General features: G+C 51.9%; 1 protein-coding gene across 1 annotated transcript in view; it reads left to right on the top strand.

Moving 5' to 3' along the window:
* The window catches only part of PLXNA2 (plexin A2), a 232,718-nt gene that overhangs the window by 178,071 nt on the left and 34,567 nt on the right, over nucleotides 1-20,080 (top strand). Inside the window, exon 13 of the mRNA XM_040263761.1 lies at nucleotides 13,889-14,040. Coding sequence (XP_040119695.1) covers nucleotides 13,889-14,040 — 152 coding nt within the window. The remainder of the gene's footprint in view (nucleotides 1-13,888; nucleotides 14,041-20,080) is intronic.

The following is a 20,080-nucleotide window of genomic DNA, read 5'->3' as shown; positions in this document are numbered from 1 at the left end:
CACTCCAAGCGAGTGCATTGGTCTGCTAGGGCTGCAGGGATCAGACTCCGCTGGGGCCCTTAAGAAAAAAACAGAAATTTGCTTTCTCAGTTCTGGAGGCCGAAGGCTGACATCCGGCTTTCGGTGGGTTGCTTCATGCTGTGAGGGCTGCGAGGAGAATATGTTCGAGCCTTTCTCTTGGTTTCTGGTGGTTTGGGGCAGTATTTGGCATTCCTTTTCTTGTGGAAGCAGCTCCCTGACCTCAGCCTTCATATCACCAAGGTGTTCTCCCTGTGTGCATGTCTGTCTCTAATTTTTTAAAATAAGAATCCCAGTCATATTTGATTAGGGCCCACACTGATGACCTCATTTTTAATGTGATTATCTCTGTAAAGACCCTATCTCCAAATAAGGTCTTATTCTGAGGTGATGGGAGTTAGGGATTCAACATGTGAATTTGTGGGGGATAAAATTCAACACAAATTCCCACAACAGAATATTCTAAGCAAAAAGAGGAGATGCCATGGTTCTAAGGAATTTATTCAGGCATGATAAAGTTAGAAGTTATCACGTGGATAAATTAGTCCTGAGTCAGGTGGCCAGGCAATGCAGCCAGCCTATCCCTGAACATTGGCCACCTGGAAGAGGCTGGAACCTGCTTGCCCTGCAGGCTGCTCTACTTCTCCCAAAGGGCTTCAGACAGAGATTTGTAATTTGTAACCCTTTGCAGCTGTCTGCTGTTAGGAAAGAGGACTGCAGCAGGGACCTAGAGCTCCACGCCTAACAAGAACACCAGTCAGTCCAAGGACCTGAACAGATGAGTCACACTCATAGTTTGGGAGTCTTACTAATAATAGCTTTTCTTTAACAAGACACTACTATGTGCCAGAACCTCTAGATTCCGCATACCTGCTCCTTCTTATGACAGTCCTACAAGATGACTGTAATTATCTCCATTTAAGAGCCAGGGAAACAGTGCTTAGGGGAGTAAATAATTTGCCCAAAGTCACACATCTGGTTAGTGGCAAGACAAATTCACTAGTGCTCTTGACTCCAGAATGCACACTTGCCCCACCTTTTGATGCTCCTTCTCTTGGCCAGAGGGATAAAGAAGTATTCCCTGGCTGTGCACTTTCCCACTTCACCTCACCCCCAAAACATCTGAGCCCAGGATCCGAGTCCCGTTGGTCAGTGTCAGGAAATACAGACAAACTGGGGACATTGGCTACTCTTTTAAGTCTTAAAATAACCCTCCCCTGTCTTCCTAAAGATAATTAAGTCCACACTTATTTCTAAGTGTGGGGGAAAGAAATGGTAGAACATCTGGGGGCACTTTTAAGTGTAAGGCGATCACTTCCTGTATATCCAGGGGAGGTGTTACTTTAATTGCATGTGGTTCTTAAAGCTATCGGACTGTTCAGTTGGTTTCTGGTCGCATCTATGAATGGGATGATGGTCACAGTGAAAGTTGCTCTCACAAGCATCTCAGTTGATGGGAAAGCACAAAGACTGGGGCCCAGGCAGTTCATGTCTGCAGGTGAGAATGGAGATTGGGGTGAAATAAAGGTGAAGCGGGCTTGGGATGCAAGGGACAAATCCCCAGTGCTGGGGTCCTCAGCGAGTGATCAGGAGCCTACACCATTTGGGTACCAGGAGACACTCCTGTGTGCCTCTGAAGTCCCCTGCCATGCTGTCCAGTAAGGTCACACTGATGCCAGATCCTAGGAGAACTGGTTTTGCAGTGGTCTCTCCATTAACCACTTTGTAGCTTTTCTGCATAAAGTTGTCAACTTCAGTAACTCCCCACGCCTCACGAGCCCCCCATTTGGGAATATCCATTCTGTTTAACATTATCTTAGGTACATGTAACCGGGAAAGAAAACCAGTTGTAGAAAACTGCCCTCTGAAACCAGGCATAAATAATTCTTGACGCGCTAGAAGTTTGAGAATGATCCATTGATCTTGATTCCTCCCGCTCTCCATTTGCCCTAATATTTTAAAGCAGATCTTTTTCCTGGATTCTCTCAGTTGTAAATGCTTGTGTGAAACTGTGTGGCAAGCTGGATACTTGGAAGTATTTATCTATAAGGCTACAGCGAGTTTCCGTGGGAAAAGACAAGAGCCACCTGCCCAGGGCGAGAATGACTAGCTGCAAAGTTCCCAACAAATAAATAAGTAAGTCAGCCAGCTTTCCTGAGAAACAAGTCGGCCCTCTGATCTCCCGTTCATTTATTTGCAGGCCTCATTAATATAACATCACTGCAACAAACTGCTAACGGGGGATGGTGTCAGGATGAATAATGGAGTTACTCTGCTGAGATAACAATTAGGTTTTGAATGTACTATCAGCTAAGAGCCGGCAAGGATTTGTGCCAGGTAGAGAGCTGCTATGGATGCCTGCAGAGCTCTTAGACTGGGCTCTGGCGTGAAGAGTGTGCTCATGCTTGCTCGAGCACACACATGCCCACGTCCACATCCACACGGACACGCAAAGGTGGAAAAGGACGTGATAGTCTTCTATCTTGGGTTCAGCATCCAGGTGCCTTGGGGAGCCAGGCTGGGGTCAAAATTTGCGGGCACAAAGTTGGCATCACTGCCCTCTAAAGTCAGGAAAACTCTAAGCAACAGGAAAGGAGTAAGTGGGTTAGTCAGGAGAGGATTAACTGTCTCCGTACCCACAAGCGTCCTCCCTGGCCTGTCCTGATGAGGGGGAAAAGCCCTCCTGATCCCAACCTCAGACACAGGAGCTTTGGATACAAAGTGTAACCGTCCACTGGAGGTGCTCCACCCGGAGTGACTCCCCTGGACCCGTACCTTTGCCTGTGCTAGGAGGCTCTGAATTCCCCTTTCCTATCTCCTCTTAAGAACACAGTCTAGGGTGCCAACAGCCTGCTGCAGACACAGCAAGAGCCGCACAGGTCCGTCAGAGAGGCAGCCACCACTGTGCTGGGCAGTCTCCATGCCTGGCTTTCCCCTGCTACAACTTGTCTCTCTCCCCTTGCCCTGAGCCCCACCAAGAACAATGCCCAGAGGATCCACTTGCATGGGACGCTTGTAAACATGAAGCCACTTTAGGAGAAATATCAATAACCTCAGATATGCAGATGACACCAATCTTATGGCAGAAAGCAAAGAGGAATTAAAGAGCCTCTTGATGAGAGTGAAAGAGGAGAGTGAAAAAAGCTGATTTAAAATTCAACATTCAAAAAATGAAGATCATGGCATCCAGTCCCATCACTTCATGGCAAATAGATGGGGAAACAATGGAAACAGTAACAGACTTTATTTTCTTGGGCTCCAAAATCACTGCAGATGGTGACTGCAGCCATGAAATTAAAAGATGCTTCCTCCTTGGAATAAAAGCTATGAACAACCTAGACATTGTATTAAAAAGCAGAAATATTACTTTGTTGACAAAGGTCCATCTAGTTAAAGCTATGGATGTGAGAGTTGGACCATAAAGAAAGCTGATCGCCAAAGAATTGGTGCTTTTGAACTGTGTATTGGAGGAAACTCTTAATAGTCCCTTGGATGGCAAGGAGGTCCAACCAGTCAATCCTAAAGGAAATCAGTCCTGAATATTCATTGGAAGGACTGATGCTGAAGCTAATACTTTGGCCACTTGATGCAAACAACTGACTCATTTGAAAAGACCCTGATGCTGGGAAAGATTGAAGGCGGGAGGAGAAGGGGATGACAGAGGATGAGATGGTTGGATGGTATCACCGACACAATGAACTTGAGTTTGAGAAAGCTCCAGGAGTTGGTGATGGACAGGGAGACCTGGCATGCTGCGGTCCATGGGGTCGCAAAGAGTCGGACAGAATTAAGTGACTGAACTGAACTGAACTAACACTTTGAGGTATAGGATACCCATAATTTCTGAGTATTTCTAAGGTTCTGTGGAGTTCACTGTTTTGCTTCTGGGTCAAGGCTGTATATTGTCATCCTGCTTATTTAACTTCTATGCAGAGTACATCATGTGTAATGCTGGGCTAGATGAAGCACAAACTAGAATTAAGATTGCCGGGAGAAATATCAATAACCTCAGATACGCAGATGACACCACCCTTATGGCAAAAAGTGAAGAGGAACTAAAGAGCCTCTGGATGAAAGTGAAAGAGGAGAGTGAAAAAGTTGGCTTAAAATTCAACATTCAGAAAACTAAGATCATGGCATCGGGTCCCATCACTTCATAGCAAGTAGATGGGGAAACAATGGAAACAGTGAGAGACTTTATTTTGGGGGGCTCCATTTTCACTGCAGATGGTGACTGCAGCCATGAAATTAAAAGACGCTTCCTCCTTGGGAGAAAAGCTATGACCAACCTAAACATCATATTAAAAAGCAGAGACATTACTTTCCCAACAAAGGTCTGTCTAGTCAAGGCTATGTTTTTTCCAGTAGTCATGTATGGATGTGAGAGTTGGACTATAAAAAAAGCTGAGTGCCAAAGACTTGATGCTTTTGAACTGTGACGTTAGAGAAGACTCTTGAAAATCCCTTGGACTGCAAAGAGAGGCAACCAGTCCATCCTAAAGGAAATCAGGCCTGAATATTCACTGGAAGGACTGATGCTGAAGCTGAAACTCCACTACTTTGGCCCCCTGATGCCAAGAACTGATTCACTGGAAAAGACCCTAGGAAAAGATGCTAGGAAAGATTGAAGGCAGAAGAAAGAGGGGACAACAGAGGATGAGATGGTTGGATGGCATCACCAACTTAATGGGCATGAGTTTGAGCAAGCTCTGGGAGTTGGTGATGGTCAAGGAAGCCTGGTATGCTGCAGTCCATAGGGTTGCAAAGAGTCTGACACAACTAAGCAACTGAACTGAACTGAACTCTTTTGGAAATCAACTGGCCTGGCTTCTGGTGAGATTTCTTAATCATAAAATAGTAATGAGAAAAAAGATAGCTGGCACTCACTGAATGCTCACCTGGGATCTAGCACTGCTAACTTATCACCGTCTATATATTATCTCATTTAGACCTTATGACAATTTCTATGAGGTGGAAGCAATTATCATGAGCCCCGCTTTACAGGTAAGGAAACCAAGGTACTATGAAGAGTGATACCTTTCTTAATGTCACACTGTTAGTGAGCTTTAGAACTAGGAGTTCATCCTAGCTTCTTGACTCTGGAATTCCCATGTTTGACCCTGTAGTATCCTTCATCTCTTTCCTGGGCTCACTTAGACAAATAGAACTGTCAGTCCACAGGCTGGGGGAGGGAATGGAGTGGGCTACAGAGATGGGAAGCAAGCCAGTGGTCCCCACCCAGAACGTCATTTGGGGAGACTCAAATGCACAGGGAGAGATGGCACCGGGGCAAGGCCGAGGGAAGTGTGGGCATTCACAGGGTCAGGGCCAGAGAGCGGGGAGGATGGAAGCTGAGAAGTTCGGAGAAATGGTGGCTAGCCAACTCCAGAGCTCCTTCGAGGGCAGCAAGTGTGGCCTTAGCCATGGCAGGCCTGCACAGAGGGGCTCACGAGGCTGGGGCATGAGTTCTCATAGCTGATGACCTTGGGGCTGTGCCCCAGCAGGACGCTGGAGACTCAGGCAGCGTGGTGGGGAGGCTGGAGGCACCGGTTAGGTGGACCTGGCTGGGCTCTGCCGTTCACTCTGTCACCTCGAGCCAGTTCCTTCACCTACCCAGAACACTATTCTGCATGTGTAAAATGGAAATAATGGTAGCACCTCCTTCATAGTTTGTCGTGAGCTCTAAGTGAGATGTAATATATAAGAAAGTGAAACTGTTAGTCTCTCAGTCATGTCCGACTCTTTGCGACCCCATGGACTGTAGCCTGCCAGGCTCTTCTGTCCACGGGGATCCTCCAGGCCAGAATACTGGAGTGGGTAGCCACTCCCTTCTCCAAGAGATCTTCCCAACCCAGGAGTCAAACCCAGATCTCCCACATTGCAGGCGGACTGTTTAGCATCTGAGCCACCAGGAAAAACCCAATATATAAGACCCTTAGCACAATTCCTGACTCATAAGTACTTAAAAAATGAAAAAATTCATAAGTAGGTACCATTATCAGACTCTTTAGTAACCTGGAGCTGATGCCCACTTCTGTCTATCAGGCAGGAGATATAAACAGAGAAGACAGGGTCTCTAGGATGGGAGCCAGTCTTCATGAGGCTCCCACCACGAAGGGGTTCTCCTGTGACCCCTTAACCATCTACCCGTACATCTGCCGCAACTCCAGCCTCCAAGGCTCTGCCCAAGTCCAGGAGTGGCCCAGCCAGTGCTCCCCAGGCTGCCCAGGCCCTGGGCCTCCAGCACCTCCCTCTGCTCCCGGTGCAGCCCCGTGGAGCTCCCCAGCTGTAATTAATCGGCTGCATCTGCTCTCGCCCTTGGGCGGCTTTGTGGCACAGTTCCCTCCGAACTGTTCAATTAGCGGCTGCAAGAATCAGGGCGAGTGCAGCATCACGGCGGCTGTTTTCCAGGTCACGGCACCCACGGTGGAAAACAAACATGACGCAGGCTGGCAGGAATACAGATCTGGCTGGGGTGCTCAGGCGTGCAGCGGGCTAGGCTGGGCTGCTGGCAGGTGAGGTCTGAGGAGGTGGGGAAGTGGGTCCCCAAGTCGGGGATTCCTGGAGACTTTTAGAGGACCCGCAGGAGATAGGACTCTCCTGGTTTGTCCTCTCCCATCATTCATGCCAGCCTCATCCCACATCCTGCTGACCTGCTCATCTGGGCCTACAGTGGGCAGATGAGGGGCATGGCCCAGGCTGGGGCCAGGCACCGTGATCCTGGCGTGATCTGTGATTGCTTCTGGGACAGGGCTCAGGGGCTGCTGGACTGAGCCCTCTCTCTGCCTTAATGTGTTTCCCATATTCTCCTTCTGAATCCTGCAAATAGACAAACTTATTTCTACAACTAGTTGAAAAGCCAATACTCTTAAGGCAAGGTAATAACACAACTTAAGTCTCAGTAGGATGCAAATAAAAGGTTCTTCAGTTCTTGCCTGGTGGCTTAGATGGTAAAGAATCTGCCTGCAATGCAGGAGACCCGGGTACTCTCCCTGGGTCGGGAAGATCCTTTGGAGAAGGGAATGGCTATCCACTCCAGGATTCTTGCCTGAAGAATTCCACGGACAGAGGAGCCTGGCAGGCTAAAGTCCATGGGGTCACACAGAGAGTTGGACATGACTGAGTGACTAACACACTTAAAGGGTTCTTTGGAGTTTCCCTGGTGGCTAAGATGGTAAACAGTCCACCTGCAAACCAGGAGACCCAGGTTTTATCCCTGGGTCAGGAAGACCCCCTGGAGGAGGGCATGGCAACCCACTCCAATATTGTTGCCTGGATAATCCCATGGACAGAGGACCCTGGCAGACCACAGTCCACGGGGTCGCAAAGAGTCAGATACGAGTAAGCAACAGAGCACATACGCATAAAAGGTCCTTTAGGGAAGAGAGACGTAGGGTGAGAGGTGACTGAAATGGGGAAAGGAATTCCAGGGAGTAAAACAAGCATATGGGAAAGAGAAGGGCTTACCTCCCCCTGGGGTTTGCCCAGGGCCTGCCTGGCCAGTGGTGTGTAAGCCCGCGCTAGGGGAAGTCGATGTTGGCACAGGCCTCCCTTGCAGTGAATCAGCAGGCCTTTGCTCAAGCCGCAAGCCTGCTTGGCGTTTCTTTCTTACACTCTCAGAGGATGCATGGATATCCAAGGGTCCAAAGAAAAGCATTTGAAATGATCAAAGGGCCTGGAAAACAAGAGCTTTCAACACAAGGCTGACGGAACTGCAGAAGCACAGACCAAGGGTGACTTAATTGCTGTCTTCAGAGTCTGAAAGAGGTTTGATGAGGAGGCAGCTGTTCAGTCCTCCATTCGAGGAGAAATCACAGCAGAAACTGGCTTGAGCTAAAGTCAGCGAGATTGCAGGAAGAACTTGATGCTTCTGATGTGAAAAGACTGCCCCACTTCCAGGCAACACCTGGGTACCTACCTCCATCCTTGCAGCGGTCATTCGAGAACCCAGGTTGTCCTGGAATCTGCCTGAGCCCAGCGTTTCCCAGGAAGAAAGAGCTGGGGACAGGTCTTGACAGCTGCTCTGTCCCAGGCAGCATGCTATGTCAGCTTACTAAGAAAAACGGAGGGAGGCCCTGTCCCGAGATAGTTCTTGTCTTACGGAGAAAAGACAGAGTCCAGGGTGACCCTTGCTGTCGGGGGTGTTCACCCATGGCAGTGGGGATGTAGGCAAAGGGGCTCCTAAATCTGCCGAGATGGTTGGAGAAAGACTTTCTGAGGGGGTGTCATTAGCAGAGCCTCGCGTGATGGGTAAGCATGTGTTAGCATCACGCTTGAGGAGCAGAGGGAACCGTGGGTCAAAGGCACACAGTCTTCAGACCTGTGTCACGGGCGCCCCACCTCCCCCAGGGAGCACGCATAGTACGTAAGAGAGTGGAACCAGAGCTCGGGGAGGGGCCAAGGGGGAGCACACAGCGAGGGCCGGCACAGAACGTGGGGGGGCCCCTCGGTCGCCCCCCGCACCCCTACTCAGCAGCTGCTCTGTCTCTCCCCGCTGCTCCCCTACTTCTGGCTCTCCCTTCTGGGGTCCACAGAGGAGAGTGGACAGCAATCCCTGGTCCACGGTGTGTGCTGAAAAGCATGGAGCTGAAATGAGTCCCTGTATAAACATCTTCCCAGCTGATTTCACAGGATTTCAGCTCCCTCCTCCCTCTCTCCGCACCCCCACCACCCACGCGCACACACACATCCATCCCAAACTGTCAAACCGTTTGTTTGCGTGGGTGTCTCATTCAGAATTACTTTCCTGAAAGAATCCATTGAGTTCATAATGCAATGCCCCATCTACCTCAGAATGGCCAATAGCCAGGGGCAAAGAAGTGATGAGAAGCGAAGAATGAAGGCCATTTTAGACTGGGCCAGTGCCTTCCCAAATTTATTCTGGGTGAAAGGGCGATGTCTGGCTCGAACGTGCTTCTGCGGGCAGCCTTGAACCCGTGGACACCAAGCCCCGCCCTGGGAGGCACGGCCACGCCCCCACCAAGCTTGGGCTTTCTCCAATCAGCCCGCAAGCATCTCTCTCTGCCCTGGGTCAGCCCGCCAAGCACCCTCTGTTATGCGTTCCCTGGACTGTGTGTCCTCTTTCCAGGTGAATAGAAAGATGCCTGCCACCTCTAGGCCCTCTCCACCACCCCCACTCCATGTTTTTGTGGTCTAGGAAGACACAGGTGCAGGGGGAACGCTAGCAAGGAAACTGCCGACTATCGTGACCTGTTCTCGGAACCATCATCAAATGAGGGACTTTCCAAGTGTTGTCTTATTTCACCTTCACAGCATCCCTGCGAGGCAAGCACTGTTATCTGTTTTCTGATGAGAACACTGAGAGTGAAAGTTACCTAGCTTGTAAGTATCAAGCTGGAATTCAGAGTCTGTCCCCCTCCCGAGCTCGCTCTGTTCCTGCCGCCGACACCGCATCAGGCCCCCTTCTGCGCCCGTGCGCGGCCGGCAGCCCAGGGCCCGTCCGAAACTAGAAGAGGAGACTCATGGATCTGACTGCTCCCCTGGCTGCCTCTTGGCCTCCCTCTGACCATGAGGGGACTCTCTTCGCGTCACCTCTGCGGGAGGTTAGCGCTTTCTCCCCTTTGGCCCCACACCTCCTCCCGGTTCTGGAAGGCCTTCCCCGGAGCTCTGCAAGCAATAGTCTGGGACTACACCAGCTTGCCTCCCTGTAGACCTACACGGAGAGGCCAGACGTGGCTCCCAAGGGGACCAAGCTTCCTGGGTGCCATGCTGGATGCCCTGCCATCTAACCCTACTGTACTAAAGAGAGAGTCTTGGAGGCAGTCTCTAGGGTGCAGCACTGCTGGGCCTGGGGCAGTGTCCTGAAGACTCAGGTTCATGCCCTCTCTGGAGAATACGTTCTTTTCCTCCAAGCCTCCCCTCCAGAGCCTCCCCTCCATACTTGGTCCTGGGGAGAAATGAGAGCAGGATGGCCGGGATGTTACACCATGCAGAAAGGGCTTGGGCAGACCCTGACCCTCGTTCTCAGAGTCACCTGGAAGCCCTCAGGTGGCAGGTGGTGAGTTTCACAGGACTCCTGTCTCTGTTCCACTGAGCCCAGACCTCCACCCTGTCTCGCTCTGATTTTCAAGCCAGAGGGGAGAGCAAATGACAGGGTCAAAGGCACAGAGAGCGTTAGAGTGCCTTGTGTGTACAGGAACCCTTGGGCTCTGGGGAGCACTTGGAGGACAGAGTGAGAGGGCTGATGTGGCTGAAGTTACTAAGATCAGAAAGTGAAGGGCCAGCCTGGGAGTCAGAGACTGCCTGGACAGTGGCCAGAGCCGTTGAAGGTTTCCAGAGCAAGCGACCAGTCCCCAGATCAGGTATGTGTCCATGACGGCCACCTGGCTGTGCGAGGAAGTCAGATCGCATGGAGGAAGACCGAGGATAGTGTGATTGAGGACACAGGTCCGCTTATCACCTCCTCTGACACCGGAGCGGGGCACGGATTCAGAAGACACCTGGGCGCCAGCACCAATGGTCCCTGTGTTTATCACACACGGTAGGATAAGGAAGGGGAACAGAGATGCTTGCAAGATCCCTAGCTGGGTGCACAGTAATCCCGTTAACCTTGAAAGAGGATCTGGGAGGACAGTCAGGCTGGGGGTGGAAGGAGGGAAAATTAAGAGTTCATTTTTAGACGTGGTGAAATTTGAGGTGCCTGAGGGACATGCACGTGGAAGTTGAGGTGTCCAGTAGCAATTGGATATATGGATATGGAGCTCAGGAGAGAGGTCTGAGCCAACAGTATCGATTTGGAAAGCATCCGTGATGGCGGCCTTGGGAATCCTCTTGCAAATCAGGTTCTCACCACCTCATCTGTGATTTGGAAATCCAGATTTTTGTTCATCAGTTTTGTCTTAAGCAAGAAAAGGGAAGCTATAGCCCATGTAAGCCCCAGGGCACAGTGGCTGCTGAGTGTTCTGACCCTCAAACTCCTTCACCACCTCCCCAGGTGCTGGAGGCCCAAGATATAGTGTGTACTGTGTGGGGAAGACCCACAGGGACCCAACACTCCCCAGCCACTTGCCCCTAAGCCATGAGGATGGTCCCAGTCTGGAATCCAGCAGCTCTTAGCTGGGTTAGAAGGGCTCAGACTTGGGTCTCCACACCCCTAACTATCCATCTCTTTGATGTGTCTCCATGCCAAGATGATAATGCTTGCTAATAATGTTAAGTCTCCCATCTCTAAACAGCATAAGCTGGCTTATGCTTCTGAGCAGCTCTGTGCTCACAAATGTCCATTTGTGACAGTCGCCAAGTGACCAGGCCTCTGCCCCAGACCCTTGAAGGTCACTGCGGTGAATTCTCAGCAGAAGGACACTGCCCCATGGACCTGTCATCACCACGGAATAGCCACAATACCATCCCCACGTGCTACCTGCAAGACCGAAATATTTTTAGGCTTTCCAGAAAGATTTCATTTCACAGTGTTTCTGAAAGGTTGCAATTAACCACTGTGAGCAAGAGAATGTAGTTTTAAAAATAAAAGTGGAGGAAAGAGAGCAAGCCAATCATCACGGTTCTGTCAGGGTTTTCAGTAGGTTCCCGGCATCCAGGTGGCTGAAGGAAGGGAGGGTGGACCAGTGATGCTCATTCCAAGCTATCGGGGGCGAGCACCGGACCGGCTCAGAGATACCTCCTTCCTCCTGACACTCTCCTGCAGGGCCATGGAGGCCACCCTTTCCTGTTCCTTGTTACAAGTGTCCATCTCCCAGAGCCCAGGAGGCCCAGGGACCTGAGGAAGTGGCACCAGGGGAGGGCGGAACAACCGAGATCTCACGTTGGTTATTTTTAGAATCCCCAGAGACAGGAAAGGCATGGGGCTACAGGTTCCTCCTGCCAGCTCCTTTTCCAAATCGCCCTGACTCCCCCCCCGCCAACTCCAACCCCACACCCAGTGCCCAGGCCTCTGGGCACCCCCTTCCCCCCCTCAGGAATTTATCTCATGAATCTGATTGATTTGTGTTCATCAGTTCAGTTGCTCAGTTGATTTATTTTTGTTCATCAGTTCAGTTCAGCTCAGTTGCTCAGTCGTGTCTCCGCCGCGACCATCATCTCCTCCCTGTCCGCTCTCACCTGGGCGCTCATGGCCACGCTGGAGGCCTCATGCATGGTGCTGACGTCGCTAGCAGAGAGCAGTGCCCCCTTGAGAAAGACAGGCGGGAGGAAGAGTCTCCAGAGCCTTCGATAGCGTTTTCACTTGTGCTTACCGCTCATCAGTGCCCAGAGACCCCACCTGGAGGTTTCTAGTGGACGCTTGGCCTTGTCCCACCCTCCTTGCCTCTCTCCCTCCCTTACTGTCTTGTCTCTCTAATGTGCAGTGAAAAGAGCCCTGGACATTTTTTTTTCTATTTGGTCCACATATACAGGTGGTATGATCTTAGAATAAGATACCCTGGCTCTCCTTCCAGTACCGAAATTCTGTGCTTCTGCCTGAGGTTGGGTTTGTGTCTAATTTCCTCCTACTTTGAATAACTGTGGACCTCGAAGTAGGAACTTATTCCCTGGAATCTGTTGGATCCCAAAGATCTGTGTTTTTCCTGGAGACTGATTCATTCTCAGATAGAAATTTACACCTTAGGAGAGCCTGATTCTACAAGTTCCTTTTCCTGTTGCATCAAAACAAAATCAAACAGTCAGCATTTGGTGACTGAATTAAGAAATGAGTAAATAAATGATCCTGGCTACTGGGAGACTTCCCTGGTGGCTCAGATGGTAAAACCATCTGCTTACAATGTGGGAGACCTGGGTTCGATTCCTGGGTTGGGAAGATCCACTGGAGAAGGAAATGGCAACCCACTCCAGTACTCTTGCCTGGAAAATCCCATGGACAGAGGAGCCTGGTAGGCTACAGTCCACGGGATTGCAAAGAGTCGGACATGACTGAACGACTTCACTTCACTTCACTGGGAAGGAAGCCAGCAAAATTTGGAAAATCAGGAAGCTATTTCTCTTTGATACTAGCACGATCGAGTTACAGGATTTTTCTTTTGTGTGTGTGTGTTGAGTAATGTCAAATATACTCTCCATCTGTGGTCATCCCCTGCAGCAGCCCTTAATCAGGGATTCCTCAGAGCTCCCACGGCTTTTCCTTCAAATCTACCTTATCACTGTGTACCCTGTATCAGCCTTACTTATGGCCTTCTTATCTCCTCCTCCTTGGCCACTGAGTTCCTTGAGGGCAAATTCCCTGTTCATCATTGTAAACTCAGCCGAGGCTAGCACACAGGGGTGGCCGGCATAACATGTCACAGTTCAGTTCAGTTCAGTTCAGTCGCTCAGTTGTGTCCGACTCTGCGACCCCATGGACTGCAGCACGCCAGGCCTCCCTGCCCCATCACCAACTCCCGGAGTCTGCTCAAACTCATGTCCATCGCGTCGGTGATGCCATCCAACCATCTCATCCTCTGTCGTCACAGTTACAGAGCCCTTAGGAGTTGACAGAATGGTCCCAGACACCCTCCATGTGGGAGCTTCCAGGGTGAGGTTGGTTACAGAGAATTATCCTCCTTCCCAACGAAAGAGGCCTGAGGTTCAGGGAGATTCTGAGACTTGCTTTCAGTCAGGCAACTAGTGAATTCAAGCACTGCCTTGAGCCCAGTACTTGCTCCCAGTCTCTTTCTCGTAAGTGGATGAATGAATGAAGGCGTCATCGGATGGAGGTCCTAAAGAACCAATGAAGTAGGTACAACTTCATTGTCGGGGTGATGCTGTTGGGATCCTAGACAAGTTGAAAAGAGGTGGAAACGCAGTCCCCCCGCCGCCCCAGACTCCAGGTGTTCCAGAGCCTTCCTCTGGGGAGGGAGACGGGTGCCCCGGCCCCTCCCGCCGTGACCGACCAGTTAGTCCTCCCGCTTCCCTCCCGCAGATCCTGACGGTGTCCGGACCTCCTGAAGGGGGCACTCGAGTGACCATCCACGGCGTGAACCTGGGCCTGGACTTCTCGGAGATCGCCCACCACGTGCAGGTGGCTGGGGTGCCCTGCACACCCCTGCCGGGGGATTACATCGTCGCTGAGCAGTGAGTCCAGTCCGCTCGGGCCCACTTCCCCAAAGCTTGAGGAGGACTTGCCCCTCTCTCTCTCCTCTGGGACTGCTCCAGGATCCATCCCCCGTCTCCCTCTTCCCAGGGACCCCACTCCCTGAAGCCTTCCCGGGACCCTCTCCTAGCCCACCTCCACTCCTCGAGCGTCCTGTCCAGTGTGATTTCCAGTTACCCACTGGCTGACTGAGCCGCCTTCCCAGCCCGTCCGTTCTCCTCCTCGGCCTCCCCTGCCCCTTCTCCTCCGGCCCCCCTGTTGGAAGGCATCCCACTCGGTGGGCCGCGGGCAACAATTTGTTTGGCTCGTGGGGCTCTGACAGCAGCTTAATCCAAATAGGGCCTCTGCCGGAGCAAATTCATTTATTTCACTAAGGGAAATGTCAGCTGGAAATTAGAAAATAGGCATGTAGCGGCGGACGGGCGAGCGGGACTCCTGGAGTGACATAGGTTCCAATTTGGGGTGCTCATTTGGCAGTGCCGGCCGCTGTGGAGTCAGTGGGCAGGAGGCGGGCAGGAGGCTGGGGGCCTGCTGGGGGTGGGAGGGCAGCGGGAGTGATGTTCCCCCACTAGGGAGAAAGGGAGGGGCCGCCAGGGTCTTCTGCATTTCTCAGGCAGAGTTGGGCCATGTCACCCTGGGTCCAGCGGGCACGCAGCTCTGCAGGGGGCCACTGGGAGCCTGGCCATGAGCAGGGCTGGAAGCCGGGTTCTCCCCTTAAACGCCACCCCTTGCAGCCTCCCTCAAGCCAGCCCTGAGTAACAACCAGAAAAGTGGTGCTGGCAACCATGAAAAGATGACAAGGTGTCTTTCATCGGCACTTAGGCTTTGTCATCCGTCCTCTCGCTTCTAATTGGTAAGGACTCTGAGAGGTAGATGTTGTTGTCACTATTTTAAGAGCAAAAGACTCGGAAGGGAAGTGACATCCCCCCACCCCCTCACCCCCGTTCACTCAGGGCATAAGTGGCGGTAGAGAGTTGGAACTCAGGTCTCCTAAGTTTTGGTTCAGGCCTCTTGCTGTTCCCTAACAGCCAGGGGAGACTCTCAGTTAAGAGTGGCCTGAAAATCTCATCGTTTGTCAGCATGTGGTTTTCTGGGTCAGAGGCCGTGATTCCAGGATGGCCAGGACAGGGTCAGAGTCGGGGGATGAGTTCTCTGACTCTGGGGATTCCCAGCAGGGGAAGCAGGAGCTGCCTTCCTGATCCTTCGGGCCTTCAGATCTTGCAGACCAGACCCTTCACTGTCAGCCTTGGCCCTTCGAGGAGTGAATCCTGGAGGAGAGACTGGCCAGGTCTACAGGAAAGAGATGAAGAAGAGGCGAATGGGGAAATATTTAAGTAGTGATTCTGAGCCAGGAGGGGAGGGGAAAGCTGGCGGGCAGGACTCAGGAGCCTGCGGACTGTGGTCAGACAGTCTCTATAGAGCCCAGCGCCCGGGCAGACCCAGCTAGACACTCAGTCACACTGAGCCCAAATCCGCCTTGGCCTCACAGATGTGCCCTAGGCCTTGGGACATAGGCCAAGTCTCCAGCTTGGTGACATGCCACAGGACTGCAAAGGAAAGGGTTTGCGGGAGACGAAAGGGTAAGGCTTTGACCTGAGAGGTGCTGAGTCTTGGTCAGCTGAACATGGAAATAGCCTGGGATCTGGGGTTCAAAAAGTTTTCTAAGTCCTGCCTTATCTACTCCGGGCAGCCCTGAGACCTTAGTAAACTGCTCCATCTCTCCAACCTTCACTGGCCTCATGGAAACCACAATTCTTACCGCGTGGATTTTGGGGGAGAATTCAGTAAGATGAAAACGAGGAGCCTGTAACGTGCCTTGGGAACATCAGGAAAGCTTGTTCCATCTTTGAAATCAAATGCATCACCCCCACCCAGGTCCCCAGGGAAGAAAGTTCCTCTAAAAAAACTGAAAGTGAGGATACAAAAGGAGCCTGGGAAGGTGAATGGTTGCCAGGGGTCCCTGCCAAGGCCAGTAGGCACCCTAGAAAACCACCCCCGTCGTCTCCTCGGGCGCGGGGCAGACAGGAGGCGGCAAGCGCATTCCGCACCTCGGCTGCACACAGCCCTGGCTTCCAGCCGTGCCAGGCTCATTACTGCTCTCGAGGTTTCAGAGTTTGTTAACATCATTAAAGCCTCCATCCCGGGCAGTGAGCAGCAGGCACAATCATTACAGATGTCTGCGAGAGATGAATTTGGCTAAATGGGCCCAGTGCAGAGTCCCGGGCACGGGCAGGATTAGCAGGCATGGTAATGACTCACCATATGCTTGTGCCATGCCATCTATCACTCAGCAATTAGGTTAATGTTGGTTAAAGGGCCCCGCTTAGTCCTGCAATCAGCGCCCCACAGGTCTGGGGAGGGCCGGATGACTCCATCACAGGACGTTTCCTGGGTGATGAGAGGCAGGTTGAGGCTGCCGCTCAGCCCTTCCTGAGATGGGCTCTGTACGAGACAGACTTAGCTGAGGTCCTCAGACCCGCCCCCGGTCTCTCTTATCCACTGTACCTACGAGCTCAGCCATGCCTTGATGGATGTTAGATTGCATGTACTCCCCACCCCAAGGATGCGTGCTCATGGGGAGAAAAGCGCCACCCGTGCCAGTCTGCGGGAGGTGGTGCAGGGTTGGGTGAGGGCACTGGACTGGGTGCCGGGAGCTCAGCTATTGATGAGCTCTGTGACTTTGGGCAAGTCCCTTTGCTCCATGATCCTCAAATGCCTCATCTGGAAAGTGGGTCTGTAGAAACAGATCTCTGGAATCACTTTTACGGTCCCTAGGATATCAGAAACGATAACCTCTGTGCCTCACGGGATCTATAGCCCCCATCATTAGAAAGCATTATCGGTGGCACTAATGTGAGCCCAAAAGCCCACTGTCTACCAGGAGGAGTCAAGCCTTCAAATGTGGAAGCTACTGTTAAAGGGTTGCTTAGTCTAATTCCTCATTTTACAAGGAGGAACTTTAAACATCTCCAGCTCCTGTCTCGAGTAATACACAGGGAGACTGAAGCTATCAGGGATGCTGGGAGGAGGCAGGGAGACAGGGAGGTAGGAGGCCCCCCAAAGTAACCACAGGAACTTTGCTGACCTGTAAGGCCTGAGGGAAGAAGTGGTACCCACACCACTGCCTGTGGTTCTCTCCTGCCAGGGAGGGAGTGGGTGCAGCTGGTTAAGTCTCAAAGCCTTAGGAACCCAGCCAGGTCTTCCCTACCTCGCCATCCTCCACCTCTGCCAGCAACCTCAGCTGCACCCCAGGACAGCCACCTTGTCCACCCTGTCCCTTCCACAAAACACACAGAGAGCATTCTGCTGATTTTAGGGCAGCAGAGTGGAGGAGCATCAAAGGCATGAGCTTTGGAGCCAGGCTGAACCTGGATTTGAATCACAGCTCTGCCGCTCCCCAGCTCCGTGGCCATAGATGGGTCACTTAGCACCTCCAAGCCTTGGTTTCCTTGTCTGTAAAAATAGAGACAGTAAGACCCACCCTTAGGATGTCTGAGGATGACGTGAGATCCTGTCTGGTACAGTGCCTGCCACATGCAGCTCAGTACGCTGGAGCTCTTGTTATTATTGAGAGACTCCACTTTGGCTTGACCTTCATCCTCAGTATAACCCTCTGCACTCCCTACAGCTGCTCTCGAGCTCAGGGATCAAATGCCAGTAACAGTAACAGATCCACTCAGTCAAGGGGGCCTTTCCATCCTTCACTGCAAGCACTGGGTCCCAGGAATGAAAAGGAAGAAGAGTGACAAGTCGTCGGAGTTCCCTACAACGTGGTCTGCATCCTTAGCACTCTCACCCAGTTCTTAGACTTACCAGACAGACCCTTCTGCAGCCCACTGCCGCCCCTGTCCACTCAAGAGAGGGATGGATGAAGTAGAAGCCCGCTCCACCAGCAGGGAGAGGACTCGGCTGCAGGCCCTCCCTGCAGACCAGTCCCTGGGCCCCCCATCACTCCCTTCCAGGAGGGACACTCAGAGCCAGCTGCAGGCGCTCAGCCTTGGGCCGTGGGGCAGCGCCCTCTCCCCTCCGTTCGCCTTCTCACAGGTGCTTGACACGCAAAGCTCACCTTTTGGGCCATGAACCCTGAGCAAGAATATGTTCTGGGAAAGACAGTGTGCCAAGAGGCCCCAGCCCTGTGGTTTACCCCCTACAAGGACAGCAGAACAGGCCATCCTAGGCCTTCTCCTCTCTTAGGTCCCAGAAGGAATAAAGATGCCCATGACCTTCACGTGTTCTCACGTTTCCTCTTTCCCTAACTTTGAGCCCACCCTGATTTCCTCCTGCTTTTTCTTCTCGAGGGTGGTTCCAGCACAGTGACCAATGTGGGAATGTGGGGTGAGTGAGGGACAAGAAAGCGCTGATGAGAAAACAAAGAGACTCATCTGCTCCCTCCTCCTCTTGGCCCTCCCCTCCCCGCCTCTTCCAGCAGAGATCAGAGATAATCCGCTGATGCTGCTGGAGAGTGCAGGTCAGCAGGATTGGATGGCAGGGACCCCAGACAGGAGCAGGCACTGGGACCCAGGAAAACGGATAGGAGGGTTGTTACTCCAAGCAGGAAGCAGAGTGGAGATAACCCCATGCAGTACCTTCAATGAAGCTTCTCAAATGCTCCGCTAATGAGGTTTAAGGAGACAATTATGTGTAAAATACTAACTGATCACCACTATCATCTTTACTGTGGTTCATAATTAATTTATTTATTCTTGGCGAAAAGGAGGGGAGAACAGCCTTCAACATGCACCCACTACTGTCTTGTCGAACTTAATATGCTAAACGCAATAAGACAGTTATTGCATGTTAAGTAAATATTCACCAGGAGTGAAAGTACTTATTTGGGATTAACTGTTATGAAGGAGATGGAGCTCGGTGGCATGCCGTGTGCACGAGCACGCCGTGTATTTGTTTAATGCAAGTTTTATTACATCGAAATGAAATCTCTGTTTAGTTACCTTCCTTCCTAGAGAAGCTGTTGAGATAAGCATCGCTCGGTTAAACACACATCTTCCCCACCGTGCCTGGATAATGCTGAGGATTACTGGAGAGGGGTCTGTTTTTCTGGCTCCCCACTAAGCCAGCCTACCAAGGGCACCAGACTGCTCAGAACTCTTAAATGGCATTGGGAGGAGGGTTTCTCTTTACCAAGCCTGGTAGGGCCCTTTCCCACCCACCCCATGCCTTAGGATTCCGGGCAAGAGGTCCCCCCAAAAATCTGATTTCTTCCCTTCTTCCCATATGCTCCAGCTTCTGCCCACTGCTAGAGGTGGCTGTGGCTGAGGCAACCGGTCTGTAAATGTGCTTGTGACTTATCTCAGGCACCAGGGAAGCCCCCACCCCACGAGGGGGCATCGATTTTGCACAGCAGCAGAGGGAGTGCCCCGCCCCCTCTTCCCTCCAGCTCTCTTGTTGACGTGAGACATGACTTCCAACCCCAGGGCTGATTGGCCGCCTCGCCCACCAGCTTCCTGCGCTCAGCCCTTGATTAAGTGGGAGTCCAGTGTCAGCTGCCGTCCTAATGAACTCATCCACCTGCCACCCCGTCACCCGCTGCCGCTGGACGCCGCTGCTCTCGCTCAGCCGGGAGCTCTGGTTCGGGGAACTCACTGTCTGGCCAGATTATCTGTCCCCTCACTGCAAACCACAGGGAGGGAAACGAACCACACACAAGGCAGCTTGCCCAATCAGTCCTCGGTCCTTCTTCTCGGGAGTGTTCAAGTGTTGGCCTGTCACTGCCTCTGCCCTGCCCCTCGGTCTCTCTACAGGGCATTAGGTTTATCCCACAGATATCGGGACAGGACTCAGTGCTAAGCCCTGCACTAGGCACCGGGGACTGCAGGCTTGTTCATAGAAATAGGCAGCACAGCGTTTTGAAGAAACACAGGTCTTTAGAGATGCACTCATCCACTTTCTCACTGTGTCCATGAGAGATTAAAGCCCAGAGAGGGAAAGTCCTTGACCCAAGGTCACACAGCCACACGGTTGAGCAAGCTGTCTTGGTCCAGCCCTGGTATAAGACTGTGTTGA

The sequence above is a fragment of the Oryx dammah genome, unplaced genomic scaffold (genome assembly GCF_014754425.2).
Source record: "Oryx dammah isolate SB20612 unplaced genomic scaffold, SCBI_Odam_1.1 HiC_scaffold_21, whole genome shotgun sequence".
NCBI lineage: Eukaryota > Metazoa > Chordata > Mammalia > Artiodactyla > Bovidae > Oryx > Oryx dammah.
This window is presented reverse-complemented; position numbering and strand designations above follow the sequence as displayed.